Source organism: Myotis brandtii, unplaced genomic scaffold (assembly GCF_000412655.1).
Source record: "Myotis brandtii unplaced genomic scaffold, ASM41265v1 scaffold168, whole genome shotgun sequence".
Taxonomy (NCBI): Eukaryota; Metazoa; Chordata; class Mammalia; order Chiroptera; family Vespertilionidae; genus Myotis; species Myotis brandtii.
Window position 1 is genome coordinate 4257193 of NW_005356173.1, and position 15726 is coordinate 4272918.

A 15726-nucleotide genomic window follows, 5' to 3' on the forward strand; every position below is an offset into this window, starting at 1 on the left:
TGGAAGCAGAAGGTGCTCCATGTACTGTGGTACTTTGGTTCCTGTGAACTTTTATCTTTACATAGTGAGTTTGTCCTATAGTGGTTCCATATTCTTTATATTTTAACCGTCTTATTTCTCAACCAGTACTTATGCTATTGAAGTATGTATTAAGAGCCAGAGGCAACATAATCTACTGTGGTTCTCTCCTAGGTTGTGTTTTTTGAAGTTCTCACTAACTTCATGTTTCTGGTGTAGTTTTCCTCAGCTTCTTCCACTTGAATGGCTTCTTGTTTTACTGTTCCAGTCATCACAGCAACAAACGTTGCATAGCTTGCATAACCCCGTTATGAAAAAGACCGAGAGTATCTCCACGTATCTAGAAAAAGACAGCAAACCAAACTCACTTAGAGTTGTGGAATCTGGAGTAAAATGTTAGCAAACTAAATTTAACTGTGAACTGAAAAACAATTCTCTAGGACATAGTGTAGCTTTCTTGGAATGTAAGGATGGCTCAGCAGTAGCAAATCTGGCGTAATTCACTGTATGAACAACTGTGTCTTCCAATGGGCATGGGAAGCGTTTGATAAGGTCAATCACGACCTCTGACTTCATCAGAAAGACACATGCCATGGCCAGTGAGATTGAGTAGGTGGTGTTTTCTCCTAATCATTGCACAGCTCACGTATAACTTACAAACTCTAGTCAGATCCTCTGGGGTACTCATTTCAGGACTGAAAACGGACTTTAAATTAGAATGCCTCTTCGGCTTGACTTCATATTTTAGATATATAATATTAAAATTTTCAGTATTTTAAATATGGAGGTACCCTGATAGGACCTCATTTTGTTTATTGGGCAGAGTATACTGTCTTTTAAATCTGTTGTCTTTTGATGAATAGCTCTTACCAACTCTCTTGATTTCTGCATTGAGGCCACTAAAGCAGACAGAATGGCAGAGGGTTCCATTAATGAGCATGTGCTGCTGCATGGAGTCGAGTAGGTGCTAAGTTAAGCGGCTACAGGACAGAGAAGCAGCCCTGACCCGTGGGTTTGGAGAGCAGGGTGGGTTCTGAGCCGACGGCTGTCTGGAAACAGCTCTTCAGCACCTTGTTGGTGGCCGGGCCATCTTCTATGATTTGTGGCGGCGTATTTAGAAAGTAGAAAGGTCTCTTGTAGTAAAACCTTAACATCTTCACGAACTCGGAAATCACCTTGTGATGAATATTTCTTGGTAGAATACAATAAATAAATCAGTTATTAAAGGACAGCCATCTGTTTTGTAGGCATAACTACAAACAGAAGATAACACTTTAATAGTAGTTTAAACTCTTTCATTATTAGGTCATTAAAAGGAAACTACGTCTTTTTTTCTTTTAAGTTAAAGCATGTTGTAGAGGCAATTAGAAAAGTATTTCCTTATATTTAAATGGATTATATTACAGGAAAACTTGATTCAGAATGTTTCATTAACTTTTTAATAAATTTCTTTTGTTGATTTTCATCCTGGATATTCTACATAGTTGTTTCACAATCTGTCTTTCCATGATAGAGTTGCAGTGTAAGGTTGTTACCAAACGGCCATAGTAGGAAATGGTGACTTCCCCCTTAATGGACCAGTCTGAAGGAAGCTGATTATTTCAATGTTCAAACCACCTTCTGGTTTAATAGTTTGGCTAAGTGGCGCTTGTTGATAAAATGTTTGCTGATTTGTTCTAAAACATTGCCTTTTCCTTAAATTTCAGTTCCAAGAACCCAGAAGAAGCAGAACTAGAAGATACACTCAATCAAGTGGTAAGGTGCTTAATAGTCATACCCGTTTTAGTGGCCATTCATCTGACAGTTGTTTTAAGGTTATTTATATAAGGGCATTTGAAATATGAAAAATAATGGAATCATTTACTTTATTTTGAATCTGTGGTTGGCTCCTTAAATTTGAGTCATTAATCATTTTTAAATTTTATTTTATATTTTTATTGATTTCAGAGAGGAAAGGAGAGGGAAAGAGAGATAGAAACATCAGTGATGAGAGAGAATCATCAATAGGCTGCCTCCTGCACGCACACCCCCTACTGGGGATCGAGCCCACAACTTGGGCATGTGTCCTTGATTGGAATCGAACCTGGGACCCTTCAGTCTGCAGGCTGATGCTCTATCCATGATCCAAACCAGCCAGGGCTGCGGCATTAATTTTAACATTTGTACATTCCACATAGTACTAAGTCCAGACCAAACCGATGTTATTTAAGTATGTTCAGTCTATGAGTATATTTAAAGACTATGGGGCATCATTATTTTACCGTGATACCAAGCCAGATAAAGTATATGTGTTGGCCCTGACACGCATCAGACTGGGAGGCCCTCAGTGTGCTCTTTCTGTGGCTTTGCCAGATGGTTGTCTTCAAGTACATAGAGGACAAGGATGTGTTCCAGAAGTTCTATGCGAAGATGCTGGCCAAAAGACTCGTGCACCAGAACAGTGCGAGTGATGATGCCGAAGCAAGCATGATCTCCAAATTAAAGGTAAAGTTCATCTTTTCCTGAAACAATCTCTTTCTTAAGCCATTACTAAGTTTGTAGTTTCCCCAGAAATATTATTATTAGTTGGGCAAAGCAATTCATCAGTGTATAACGAGGAGTTTGTACAAGGTGAGCTCTGCTGAAAACCTGCCAGAATCACATAACAAGTCTAGGTCCTCCCTCAGACCTCCCCACTCTTGGGGCCTTCTTTTTTATATATATATTTTTATTGATTTCAGAGAGAGGAAGGTGAGAGGGAGAGAGAGATAGAAACATCAATAATGAGAGAATCATCGATCGGCTGCCTCCTGCACGTCCCACACGGAATGGAGTCGGCAACCTGGGCATGTGTCCTGATGAGAATCGAACCGTGACCTCCTGGTTCATAGGTTGACGCTCAACCACTGAGCCACGCCAGCTGGGCTCTTAGGGCCTTCTGTTCCTGCCTGGCCTGACTGCTCTGCCCACCACCTGAGCCCAAGCACTGGCCCATCAGGATTGCACAGCACGGCGTGCCCGCACACACTGCTGTTGGCTTTGGGTGATTGGGTGTTTGGCTTTGCTCTGGGTTTGGTTGTATCTGCAGGACAGAAAGTCATTTTACTTTGCTATTGAGAAGTTTTTTCTTTCTTCCCAGCCTCTGCACGTAGCCTGCATTTGTTTCCAGGCTTTCTGGCCTGTCAAGTGTTGTTATGTCTTAGAGCTATTTCACTTTGACCTGCAATTATAATTATGTGGGTGTCTCACTTAGCTTGGGCCTCATAAAAAAATACCATAACTGGGTAGCTTAAACAACAGGCATTTATTTCTCACAATGATGGAAGCTGGGAAGTTGGGGCCAGCTAAGGTTGTTTCTGGTGAGGGCTCTCTTCATGGCTTGCTGATGGTCACCTTCTTACCATGTCCTCACATGGCAGAGAGAGTAAACTTGCTGGTGTCTTCCTAGAATGGCTATTCCCTCGTGGAAGTTCATCCATGTGGCCACATCTAAACTTCACGATCTTCCTGTGGCCCACCTCCAGACACAATGACGTTGGGGGTTGGGGCTTCAACATAGGAATTTGGGGGACATAGTTCACCTGTGTGTTCTGCCAAAGAGTCACAAATTCTTGACCTTAGATGCTCAAGTGATAGTTATCATGTGTATAATGACTTAACTGTTCCGTTTATACCTCTGTTATTTAATGGTATATTAATCAAACCAGTGCATATTTATACTGTGAAATGTAGTTAACTGGCACAAGCTTTAGTAGTAATTTAACAGTGAAGCATGTGTCATGTACTGTGATTGCTCTCAGATTCCCTTGTGTACGTTTATATTTCTATAGAAGTTAATAAGACCATTATCTGGGTCTATTTCAGCAAGCATGTGGGTTTGAGTATACCTCTAAACTTCAGCGGATGTTTCAGGACATTGGCGTGAGCAAAGATTTAAACGAACAGTTCAAAAAGCACCTGACAAATTCAGAGCCACTGGACTGTGAGTATCTGCATGTTCACAAGTTCCTTTTACAGGCAGTGTTCTGAGCAAAGTCGTGCCCTTTATAGCAAATGAGAGAGATGGCAGTTGTCAAGTAAGCGTGGTGGATCCTAGCAAAAATCCAAGCATAGACAAACAAGGAGTTCCTCCCAGATGCTCTGTTCTACTCCTGATTCCTGTGCGACATTAGCGATGACAGCCATGGGAGCGTGCTGGCCTCTCCCAGGGGCCTATTCTGAGCATGGCTTGCAGGGAGTTTGGGCAGCTGAGTTGGTGGCTACATCCAGGTCCTGAGCTGAGAACTCTTTGACTTGCTGGCATGGCCCCCCTACCACGGGTACCTGCCAGCTCAGGACTTCATGCAAAGTTTAATTTTTTATGATTTTTATGATTATTTTTAATCCTCACCCAAGTACATGTTTTTATTGATTTGAGAGAAAGAAAGAGAAACATCGCTCAGTTGCCACCCGTGCACGTCCCAATCAGGGATCGACCCTGCAGTCTGGGCATGTGCCCCGACTGAGAACAAACCTGTGACCTTTCAGTGTTTGGGACAATGCTCCAACCAACTGACCTGTACCAGCCAGGGCTAATTATTTTTTTTAATCTTAGTTCGGATCCATTCTAAAAAATTTTTTTTCTTCGTATAAGAAACTGATTTGGCCATATAGATAACAAAGTCAAACTAATATAGAGCATGTGGCTTCAGGTGGGCATTGGGAGCTGGGACAGGCTGGGCTCCTGTCGTAGGTCTTCTGCAGCGGAGGGTGGTAGCTTATACTGACGTCATCAGTCATTTTGTCTTTCTGAAAAAGGGGGGGGGGGGGGGGGTTTCTCCCAAAGTGAAGGAACTATTCCATTGCTGACTTGACAGCTGAGCAGTGGCCTGGTGGCAGCTGTTTGTGTGCTGCATGGCTGTGCGCGTTCGGGTGTCCCTCTGTGCCTCGACTACAGCAGATGAAGGAAGCAGGCCTCTGATGTCCTGATTCCGAGTTAGGCGTGAAACAAAAAAACTCTTCAGAGGAAAAGAATTTCTGGCTTTCCCACCTTTTACTGATTTTAATTGAATAAATAATTTAATTGAAATTAAATTCTGAGTTTTATATTGAAGCAGGATTTTGATTGTGTTTTAATAAAGAGTGTTTTCCATTTTCTAAAACTAATGAGTTGTCTCCCTGATTTCCACCCACCCCAGTGGACTTCAGTATCCAGGTGCTGAGCTCCGGCTCGTGGCCCTTCCAGCAGTCCTGCACGTTCGCCTTGCCGTCAGAGGTGAGTGTGCCCTCTCCTCCGTTCACTGCTGAGGGCAGATGGTCTGTGAAGGCCTTCCTGCTGGGCCACGTGCCACGCCGTCCTGTGGCTGCCTCTGTTCCACTCAGCAGAGTGCCTGCCTTCCCTCCTGCACGTGGGACCTAGTGAGGGCTGTGACGAACATCATGACTGGTCCCACCTGTCTAAAGTAGAAACCTCTTTTGATTATACCTTCAAATGTTTAGTTTCCTGTGCTTTGCAAGAGTCCAATGCATGGCATTTGTATTTTACTTTGATGTAAGCACTGACTTTGTAAACTCGGAATAGTGTTTATCTGAAAAACATGATGAGATATGTATTCACATAATGCTGTCCCTTCCTCCAGCTGGAACGTAGCTACCAGCGATTCACTGCTTTCTACGCTAGTCGTCATAGCGGCAGGAAGCTGACATGGTTGTACCAACTCTCCAAAGGAGAGCTGGTCACAAACTGCTTCAAGAACAGATACACTTTGCAGGTAGGTCACCTTCTTATTTTGAAATATTTTTTAAGTCTAAATGAAGATAAGACAAATTGTAGAAATCAGAATCCAGTGATTTATGCTAGAGTTAAGCTTCTGGGAAAATAGAATAGAGGTTAAGGAAACAGCATGGATCTTAGAAGTCAGAGGAGCTGAATTCTCTTTCTGGCTAAGGGACAAGTTACTTACTGATGATGCTGAGTCTCACCAGTTTTCTGTTCCATAAAATGAGGATGTAAGTGCTTCTGCTTCAGAAAATTAAATGAAATAATGTATCAATAATTGTTTGGTACAGCTCCTGCCTGCCATACATCAAGTGTTCAGGTGGTAGCTTAATATGCTGGAGTTTTCTGTATTTAATTGTGATAATAGTTTCCTTTTTTAAAAAATACGTTTTTATTAATTTCAGAGAGAGAGAGAGAGAAACATCAATGATGAGAGAGAACTATTGATCCCCTGCCTCCTGCACATCCCCTACTGGGGATCAAGCCCACAACCCAGGCATGTGTTCTGACCAGAATCAAACTGTGGCTTCCTGGTTTGTGGGTCAACGCTCAACCACTGAGCCACACTGGCTGGTCAGTTCGTTTCCTTTGACAAAGGGGTTTCACATCAATAGTAACTGTCGGTGCTTATGACAGCACTGAGCGCTGAGTAATAATAACCTCCAGTTTTGGTCTTTTCCCTCAAAGAGTCCAGGTTCTTTCTACTTGAACTTTAGTGCAGGGTGGGCCTCACAACTAAGAGCTTTGCTTACCCTCTGAGAATGTCTCACTCTCATAGGTCAGTTTTTACGTGTTAAGAAACTTAAGAACGCATATTGCAGGCTCATACTCTGCTCAGTAAACTCTCAGTAATCCACTCTGATAAAATAGCTAAAATGTATACCATCTGCTACAGTAGGTCCAGAGGTCTCGATCACCCTGAATGTAATGTACTGTACAACTGAAATTTTGTTTTCTTAATCCCCAAATACACATAGAAGAACTCGTGAGTTCATACTTTAGTCCTTAAAGTGTCAATGCCCTTTCTTTGACCAGGTGGACACTCAGCAAGGGATATGATGTTGGCCATGACACTGTGGCCCAGGGGAGCTTGAGATCTGGCAGTAACCCTGCTCTTCACTGTCCTTGTATTTTTATTTAAGATACAGTTTTTCTTTATTCTTGTATTCTTTAAACAGTTTTTATATCAGCTTTGTTGAGATAATTTACATACAATGTAAGGAACCCATTGTGCCCAGGCCAGTGTGGCTCAGTTGTTTGAGCGTCATCCCATGCACCAAAAGATCTCCAGTTCAATTCCCAATCAAGGCACATGCTTGAGTTATGGGCTCCATCCCCAGTATGGGGTGTGCAGAAGGCAGCTAATCAATGTTCCATTCTCTCTAATATCAATTTTTTTAAAAAGGCACCCATTGTAAGTGTACAGTTTGAGTTATGACAGATGTATGCACCAGCGGAACCACCACCAAACTCCTCCCGTGGCTTCTTCCCTGGTTGGCAGCAGTCAGTCTCCCGAAGCATCTTTGTCTTCCCGAGGCTCTGACCCAGGCCTGCACTGTCAGTGACCAAGGCTTGTTGCTCCTGGATTTTCGTGTGTTGCTATGGATCATGGGAGAGAAGGGTGAAGGGATCCCGTGGGAAACGGGGGGGAAATGCTGGGGCTCTGGCGGGAGAAGAGCCTTGGCAGGCTGTCATTCACTGCTGTGCTTCAGGTAGCAGAACCTATCACGTGGTTGCCAGAAAGCTACCTCAGAGTGCGGTTCTATGGAAAGTAATCTATTTAATAATAAATAAATAGCCCTTTAAACCACGTCAGACTTTACACAGCAAAGTACTTAGGATTGAAAAATCACATGTAATTCAATATGCTCTGTGTCAGTAATGTACCAAAAGATAATTTTCCTTGGCGTTTGTGCAAAAACAAATTTGAAGATTGATGCTTAATGTTTCTGTATATACCAGATGGGTGAATATGTGTTTATTTGTATAAATGAGTGTGGACACTTGTGTGTATTTACATGGACAAAACACTTTAGGAGAAAATTCAAAATCATTTTAATGTTTGAAAAGGGGTGAAAGATGTCTTTCAGGAACACGTTACATTATAGTGCAATTGCACACACTGTCTTAAGTGCTTCAAATTTAGGCGATGTGTTTGTGGGGTGTTTTCCATGTATTTAAATTTGCCTCTCTTTCTTTTATGTGGGGGACCTCAAAGGCGTCTACATTCCAGATGGCGATCCTGCTTCAGTACAACACGGAAGATGCTTACGCGGTGCAGCAGCTGACGGACAGCACTCAAATCAAAATGGTATTCTTCCCTTTCTCCCCCACCTTAGTCTTATAGACATTGTGGGGAAGGTATGCATGGCTGTCTTCAATTTGAAATAGATATTTGCCTACAAATATGCTCTTATTCCAGGGTTTTAATACACTTTTTTTAAAAAGTTTAATTTAAAAAAATTTTTATAAGTTTATTTTGACTCAAGCCAAATTGACTCAAAAATAATAAGCTGGGGAGCAAGATCTCAAATGCTTGGGGAAATAATAGTTGTTTTTTGTTGTTGTTGTTGTTTGTTTGTTTTAAATATAGTTTTATTGATTTCAGAGAGGAAGGGAGAAAGAGAGAGAGAGAGAGAGAGAGAGAGAGAGAGAGAAAACATCGATGAGAGAGAAACATTGATCAGCTGCCTCCTGCACACTCCCTACTGGGTATGTGCCCGCAACCAATTCCGGTACATGCCCTTGACCGGAATTGAACCTGGGACCCTTGAGTCCACAGACCAACTCCCTGTCCACTGAGCCAAACCGGTCAGGGTGAGAATAATAGTTTTGCAGCTTCTTTTATGCATTCGAAATTAAGGAAGGGACCAGATTGGAGAAAGAGAGGTGGAAATTGGATTACAGGATAGTCAACAAGATTATGTGCTCTCTTGCGGGTTAATACCCCCTTCCAAGGGTATCACTCTGGCAACTCAAAGGTGTGTTAACCTAGATGCACAAGAACAGTGGGCAGGGCTGTCTTAAAACCTTGCACTAAAGTTATAGGCCTGGAGTGTGACTACCCACCATGACCTGATCAGCTAGGGATTTATGATCAGACCACCTTGTGAGGTTACTTTCCATAGAACCTCTTTTAAACTTAGTGTAACATAAACACGCACATAAATACATGACATAAATAAAAAATTATATATTTAATAATAAATAAATAGCCCTGACTGGTTTGGCTCAGTGGATAGAACGTCGGCCTGCGGACTGAAAGGTCCCAGGTTCGATTCCAGTCAAGGGCATGTACCTTGGTTGCGGGCACATCCCCAGTAGGAGGTGTGCAGGAGGCAGCTGATCGATGTTTCTCTCTCATCGATGTTTCTAACTCTCTATCCTTCTCCCTTCCTCTCTGTAAAAAATCAATAAAAAATATATTTTTAAAAAATATATAAAAATAAATAAATAAGAATAATATATATACAGTCATCATCCACAACGGCAAGTAGTTGTGCTTCTCCCTTTTTTTATTTGTACGCCCTTCTTCCCCCTTCCTCTTCCCTGACTGCTGTGTAGAATTTCTAGTACATTGTTGGATAGAAGTGGCATCCTTGTCTTGTTCCTGATCTTGGGGGAAAGTGTTAGCAGTTTCATTGTTAAGTACAGTATTAGTTGTGGGCTTTTCTTAAATGCCCTTCATTAGATTGCAGGAGTTCCCTTCTGTTCTTAGTTTGTTCAGTGTTTTTATCATGAAAGAGTGTCGGATTTTGTTAAAATGCTTTTCCTGCTCTGGTGAGATAACTGTCTTGTGTTGAACCACTGTTCATTCTTGGAATAAATGCCACATGGTGATGGCATATAGTACCTTTTATATTCTGCTGGGTTTGGTGTACTGGAATTTTCTTGCAGATTTTTGGCATCCATATTCATAAGGTATGTTGGTTTGTTGTTTTCTTGCTACATTTTTGTCTGGCCTCGTACAATGGGAATTAGGCTTCCAACATGGTCCAAAATACATCTTGAAATTCTAATGACAAAATGAGTTTGCTTCTTTGCACTTAAGAGTCTTTTCTCATTTCTCCTTACGTCAGAAGGAGCCTGAAGCCAGAGTGGAAGGTAGGTTGCCCCCTGACTTGGGAGGGCCTGCACCCTGGTACCTGCTTTCAGGCTGACACATCCTTTGGGTGACTCTATGCCAGGGTCTCGGCTAATGTTTAGTGGTGGAGCTGCCTCCCTGCGGGGGTGTGGCTGCTCTCCTCCCGCCCACGGTGGACACTCGTTGCTCAGTCAGATTTGGCTCATGATGTGAACCTGTTATGCCTGCTCGACATGGCGGCCGTGTTCCAGTGCTGCTCTGGGATTCCAGGCAGGTGACTGGCCTAGAGGCCTGTCACTTTGACAGCTTAGCCCCGTGCCCTCTGACCAGATGGTGCCCAGGAAGGTGAGGGCAGGCCCTTTCTGTTCATGCTTGGTGGGAAGGGGTAGGTGTGTAGGAATCTGAGTCACAGTGCAGGTCGGCTGGCCTGCATCTTATTTCAGGGGAGCATGAAGCTGTGAAGCTAAGGATGAAGTGCCCAACCAACCACTGTTCAAGGTCGAGGAGATGGCCCAGGGGCTACACGTGCTTAGAGGCTAGTGGACAGCAGGTTGCCACCCTGTGTCCGAGGACAGAGTGTTTCCTGCCCTGCTGGACTGCTCTGGTGTTTCTTCAGGCATCGGTGTCCAAGAGGAGCTGCCATGTATTTAAGTGGACAGGTTCCTGTTGAGTTAATTAAGGAATCAATTGTGCGTGGTCTCTGGTAGTTAAGTGTAACAGAATCATCAGTTTTCATCATTGGGTCATCAAGGCTAAAAAGGTGTTGATGTCACTTTCAGACGCAGGTGCTGGGGGACATAGTGGATTTAGGGAACCTCCAAAAGCACCATCTCTCTCTCTTTTCCTTCTGAGTATATTTGTCAGTTTAGGTGACTCGTGTATGTATGGCTTTTATTGCAAAGAAAGATGTATTTTCTCTTTAAGTTATTACCCCTTTTTCTCTAATTGCAGGACATTTTGGCACAAGTCCTACAGATTTTATTGAAGTCGAAGTTATTGGTATGTTTGTGCACTTTTTAATGTTAAGCTAGAAAAAGCCTTTTTCTGAGATTATGTAGTAACAGCTGTTTTCTTGTAGGTCTTGGAAGATGAAAATGCAAATGTTGATGAGGTGGAATTGAAGCCAGATACCTTAATAAAATTATATCTTGGTTATAAAAAGTAAGGAAATCTGATTAGATGGTCCTAGACCATAGCCTAGTCCCCTGACCCCAGCACATTAACTGCTGTCACTACAAATGGGGGTTCGGGATGGGGGGGTGAGCTCAGTGAGGCTAGATGGGCAGGGGTGGGAGTTTGATGGCATTTGATAATTCCAGGTGTTTCTCCATTTAACTCGTTTTGGTTTTTGTTTTTGTTTTCATTTGGCAAATAAGCCTCCTTAAAGAGCTCATTTAGAAGTTTGGACCTTTGTGTCCAAGTGTCCTGATTTTATTTCTCCTGACACAGTTGGGAGAACAGTGAAGGAACTGAATACCTGGTGTACAGGTGTCCCGTGACCAGTGGTAGAACCACTTGGTATTTGGTTGAGGGCTTGTTTGCAGAGCTCAGGGTGGGAGCTTCCAGGTCACCTCTCAGCCCCTGTCTGGGGAGCAGTTGGAAAGAGACAGGAACCTGGACTGCCTGCCTTTTCAAATAATTGTGATTGTTTCCTTGATTTTCTTGACAGTAAGAAATTAAGGGTTAACATCAATGTGCCAATGAAAACCGAACAGAAGCAGGAACAAGAAACTACACACAAAAATATTGAAGAGGACCGAAAACTGCTGATCCAGGTGACTGCTGCACGCACCTTGGCGGTGTCTCTCGGGGGAGGGGCTTCGTCCAGTCTGCTTGGCTGTGACTTGTCGGAAGCTTCAGGGTGATAAATGCTTCTGGGTGGGGTCGATGAAATACCAGCAAATAAATGTGGTTTGAATAGGAGGGAAGGAGACTGTTTAATGGAGGGGTTAGGCAGCTCCTATGGCTTGAAGACTGAATTTTCTCATTTTTTAAATGCTTTTATAGTTGGATTAAGTTATTATAATTGCTCATAAGACCAAACGTAGGTAGACATAAGTCCCTGCCAGCTCACCTGCAGTGTTTGCTACCTGTTAGGCCCGGGTCCATCCCATGCCTAGACACAGCTTCGGGGGCTTCCTTGCTTGTCCTTCAGAATTACTGAGGCTAAGTTGTCATTTCCCCTGCTCTGTTCTGCAGGCGGCGATTGTGAGGATCATGAAGATGCGAAAGGTCCTGAAGCACCAGCAGCTGCTTGGGGAGGTGCTCACTCAGCTGTCCTCACGGTTCAAGCCACGGGTCCCGGTCATCAAGGTACAGGAATTGCATAGCAGAGGCAGTTGGTTTAGAAAAGATGGAACTAAGAGCAGATCATTGAGTGTTTCCTAAAGAAGAAACTTGGTTATTCATATGCAAATTTCTACAAAAGAAAATGGGCTTAATTTTTAAGCTTCCGTTGGAATGCAGAGAGAGAAGTCAGACGTAAGTGCTGGGCTAGCTGGTTGTACCACCACCACCAGCTCAAGTGAGGCAGTGACCAGCCCGCCAGAGCCCCATAGGCTCACCATCCTCACTGCTAACACCAGCACTGAGCTCTCTAGAATGAATGGAGTTCCCGCTGTCCTGTGTCCCCATCACGTTAGGGAGACTCGGTCTCTGGTGTAGCATATATCAGTGTGTGTTAATCTCTGTTGCTATGTGGGGACTCCTCTGTGAGCACCATTCAGCTCATTTCTGGCTGAGTTGTTTAAAATAGAAAGAACAGCCAGTGCAGATAGCACAGTTAACAGGCGACTACCGACAGCCAGGGGGCCCAGGATGGGTCCTGGGGTTGCATTCAGAGCCAGCCCAGGAGCCAGTTTGTTCAGGGCATCCCATGACTTTGTTCCCTGCTGGTGCAAAGGGCGATTGTGGCCCAACTGGCTTCTGTAGCACCTGACCCAGTTCAGGTATGGGCATGCGTGGCTTCTGGGCTGACACTGAGGGGACTCCATTCAGGAAGGCAAGGGCTTGGCTACACTGGAGGGATATATGAGGTGACTGTGCTCCCTGCTGAGCTCTCAGAGGTAGGGGATCCATGGTGAGGGTGCCTGTCACTATTCTGCTAATAAATGTGTTTTTCTCCACTACCTCTTCCTTTTTCAAATAACACCCAGAAATGCATTGACATTCTGATCGAGAAAGAATATTTGGAGCGAGTTGATGGTGAAAAGGACACCTACAGTTACTTGGCTTAACCCTTGTAGAGGGTCTGACTGTGCCACCGCGGCCAATGTTCCTGGTGGGCAGGATGACGACCAGTTCCTAGCAGCTGCCTGCACCACTGGCCTCCCTTTTTAAACTGAGACCAAGACTCCCAGCAGCCGGTCTCAGATGTACATCAGAACTGCTCAGGATCGATACATTTCAAGTCTGTAAATATGGACACCGACGCCATTTAACCTAATTTAAGAACAGAGGGGAATGAACCGTCATGCTGAGGGCTGCATGCTACTGCATCTAGATCAATACATCGGCTACGTGCTAACAGCTGCCTCCGTCTCAGCAGCACTGAGTGTCGGCCACACTTTGAGAGGAGTCTGAATGGACCCGCGTGTAATCTGCTCTGAAAACCATTTGTATAGTGTGTTTCATTTTTTAATGTGTGAAATAAAGAAAATTAAAGGATTTCTGTACAAGTTGCATTTGGTTTTGTTTTCAGTTTTACTATTTCCTACATGTAAGTGAGAGATACAATGATTGTGAAAATTTACATCCCCAGTGATACAGGCTGCATTCTCTGGATCAGTGATGGCGAACCTTTTGAGCTCGGCGTGTCAGCATTTTGAAAAACCCTAACTTAACTCTGGTGCCGTGTCACATATAGACATTTTTTGATATTTGCAACCATAGTAAAACAAAGACTTATATTTTTTATATTTATTTTATATATTTAAATGCCATTTAACAAAGAAAAATCAACCAAAAAAATGAGTTTGCGTGTCACCTCTGACATGAGTGTCATAGGTTCGCCATCACCGCTCTTGATCTTAGCATTTTAAGCCCTCAAGACTTCTTGTAACTTTTTTTCAAACATGGATGCTCATTTCTGTGACTTCTTCTGGTGACGTGAATGTGGCCTATGAGATTCAATGACATGTTGATTCCATCTGCCACTTGTAAGGATGAAGGGGTTAATCCTTTGACCACCTGACCTGGGAAACAGGTGGGGAAACTGAGAAGAGGGAACTTGTCACAGTGAGTAGACGAGCTGGGAGTGAGTGAGTGATGTACGACCAGTGAACAAGTGTCAGACTTGGAGGTGCAATACAGCCCGGTGGCTCCTTCATTCTGGTTCGATCCAGTTGTTTAAATATAAGAAGCCACGGTTCCAGATGAACTCAGGCTGCTCCTGGGAAAATTCCCAAGATCCCAGCAAGGGGGGCATGAGTCCTCTCTGTCCCTGACTGAGGAGCCCCTGACAGCAGGACCAGAGACCAGCTGGCAAGCTACAGCTTTCTGGCACCTGCTGGTAAGTTGGCATGTTCTCAGCTGTGTCCCCCGGAGATCAGCTCCCAGCATTGGGAGCCTCTGTTCCAGCCTGCGCATCCTCTTAACTCCTTTGTTCTTTGTCCACAGTCAGTCCCACGGTTGACTTGTCCCACCATTCGCTTCCTAACCAGAGGACAGAAAAAAATGGAAGTGGTAGCAAGACCTCCTGGGAAGGTATGGCTCTGCTGCTCGGCTTTTGTAGGTTTGTTTTCTTCCTTAACCTCACAGGTTTCTTAAGGATGTGAGGACTTGAACATACTTACCAAAGTAGACCTATAATGGAGTTGGTTATAAACGTACAAGGCATAGCCAAAGGAATATGCAAAAGTTAGGTTCTTAAGAGTTTCTTAGAATAATCTGGCACATTCAGGTTAGTTTTAAAAGTTAAAGGTCAAAAACGTTACAGGTTATAAAAAGTAATAGTAATAAGACTAAGCATTTATATAATGGCTTCCACATTTATTTTGTATATTTTTCAAGTGATTCCCAGTATAAACCAGGACCACCCAGGGGACTTGCCCCTCCTACCCCACATCATAAAGATCCAGACCCCAAGACTGTCCACCTGGGAACCAAGCCCAAAGCTGCAGTTACTTTATTGGCCTCTGGGAGACACACCCAGGAGTCTCAGAACCCGTTTTAAACCCCATTGCTAGTGTGTGTCGAGTTCCTCTAGGACAGTGATGGCGAACCTATGACACCCGTGTCAGAGGTGACACGCGAACTCATTTTTTTGGTTTTTTCTGTTAAATGACATTTAAATATATAAAATAAATATAAAAAAGATAAGTCTTTGTTTTACTCTGGTTGCAAATATCAAAAAATGTCTATATGTGACACGGCACCAGAGTTAAGTTAGGGTTTTTCAAAATGCTGACATGCCGAGCTCATAAGGTTCGCCATCACTGCTCTAGGACAGTGGTTCTCAACCTTCCTAATGCCACGACCCTTTAATACAGTTCCTCATGTTGTGGTGACCCCCAACCATAACATTATTTTTGTTGCTACTTCATAACTGTAATTTTGCTACTGTTATGAATCGTAATGTAAATATCTGATATGCAGGATGTATTTTCATTGTTACAAATTGAACATAATTAAAGCATAGTGATTAATCACAAAAACAATATGTAATTATATATGTGTTTTCCAATGGTCTTAGGCGACCCCTGTGAAAGGGTCATTCGACCTCCAAAGGGGTCTCGACCCATAGGTTAAGAACTGCTGCTCTGGGATCAGGAGTGCCCTGGGGTGAGTACCTTGGCTAAGAACAGGAAGCAAAGGAACAGGGATGAGCTAAGAGGTGGTTACCCCACATCCTCAAATTCCATACCTGTACCTGCGCACTCACGGTAGG

General features: G+C 43.5%; 1 protein-coding gene across 2 annotated transcripts in view; it reads left to right on the plus strand.

The window, feature by feature from the left end:
• CUL1 (cullin 1) overlaps positions 1-13520 on the plus strand; it is a 65497-nt gene extending 51977 nt beyond the window's left edge. For both annotated transcript variants that reach the window (XM_005862818.2, XM_005862819.2), the window contains exons 11-21: positions 1725-1773; positions 2371-2502; positions 3862-3979; positions 5175-5251; positions 5616-5747; positions 7974-8066; positions 10791-10838; positions 10918-11000; positions 11509-11614; positions 12039-12152; positions 12995-13520. In XM_005862818.2, the coding sequence (XP_005862880.1) occupies positions 1725-1773; positions 2371-2502; positions 3862-3979; positions 5175-5251; positions 5616-5747; positions 7974-8066; positions 10791-10838; positions 10918-11000; positions 11509-11614; positions 12039-12152; positions 12995-13075 (1033 nt within the window). In that variant the 3' untranslated portion in view covers positions 13076-13520. The remainder of the gene's footprint in view (positions 1-1724; positions 1774-2370; positions 2503-3861; positions 3980-5174; positions 5252-5615; positions 5748-7973; positions 8067-10790; positions 10839-10917; positions 11001-11508; positions 11615-12038; positions 12153-12994) is intronic.
• The last annotated feature ends 2206 nt before the right edge of the window (positions 13521-15726 follow it).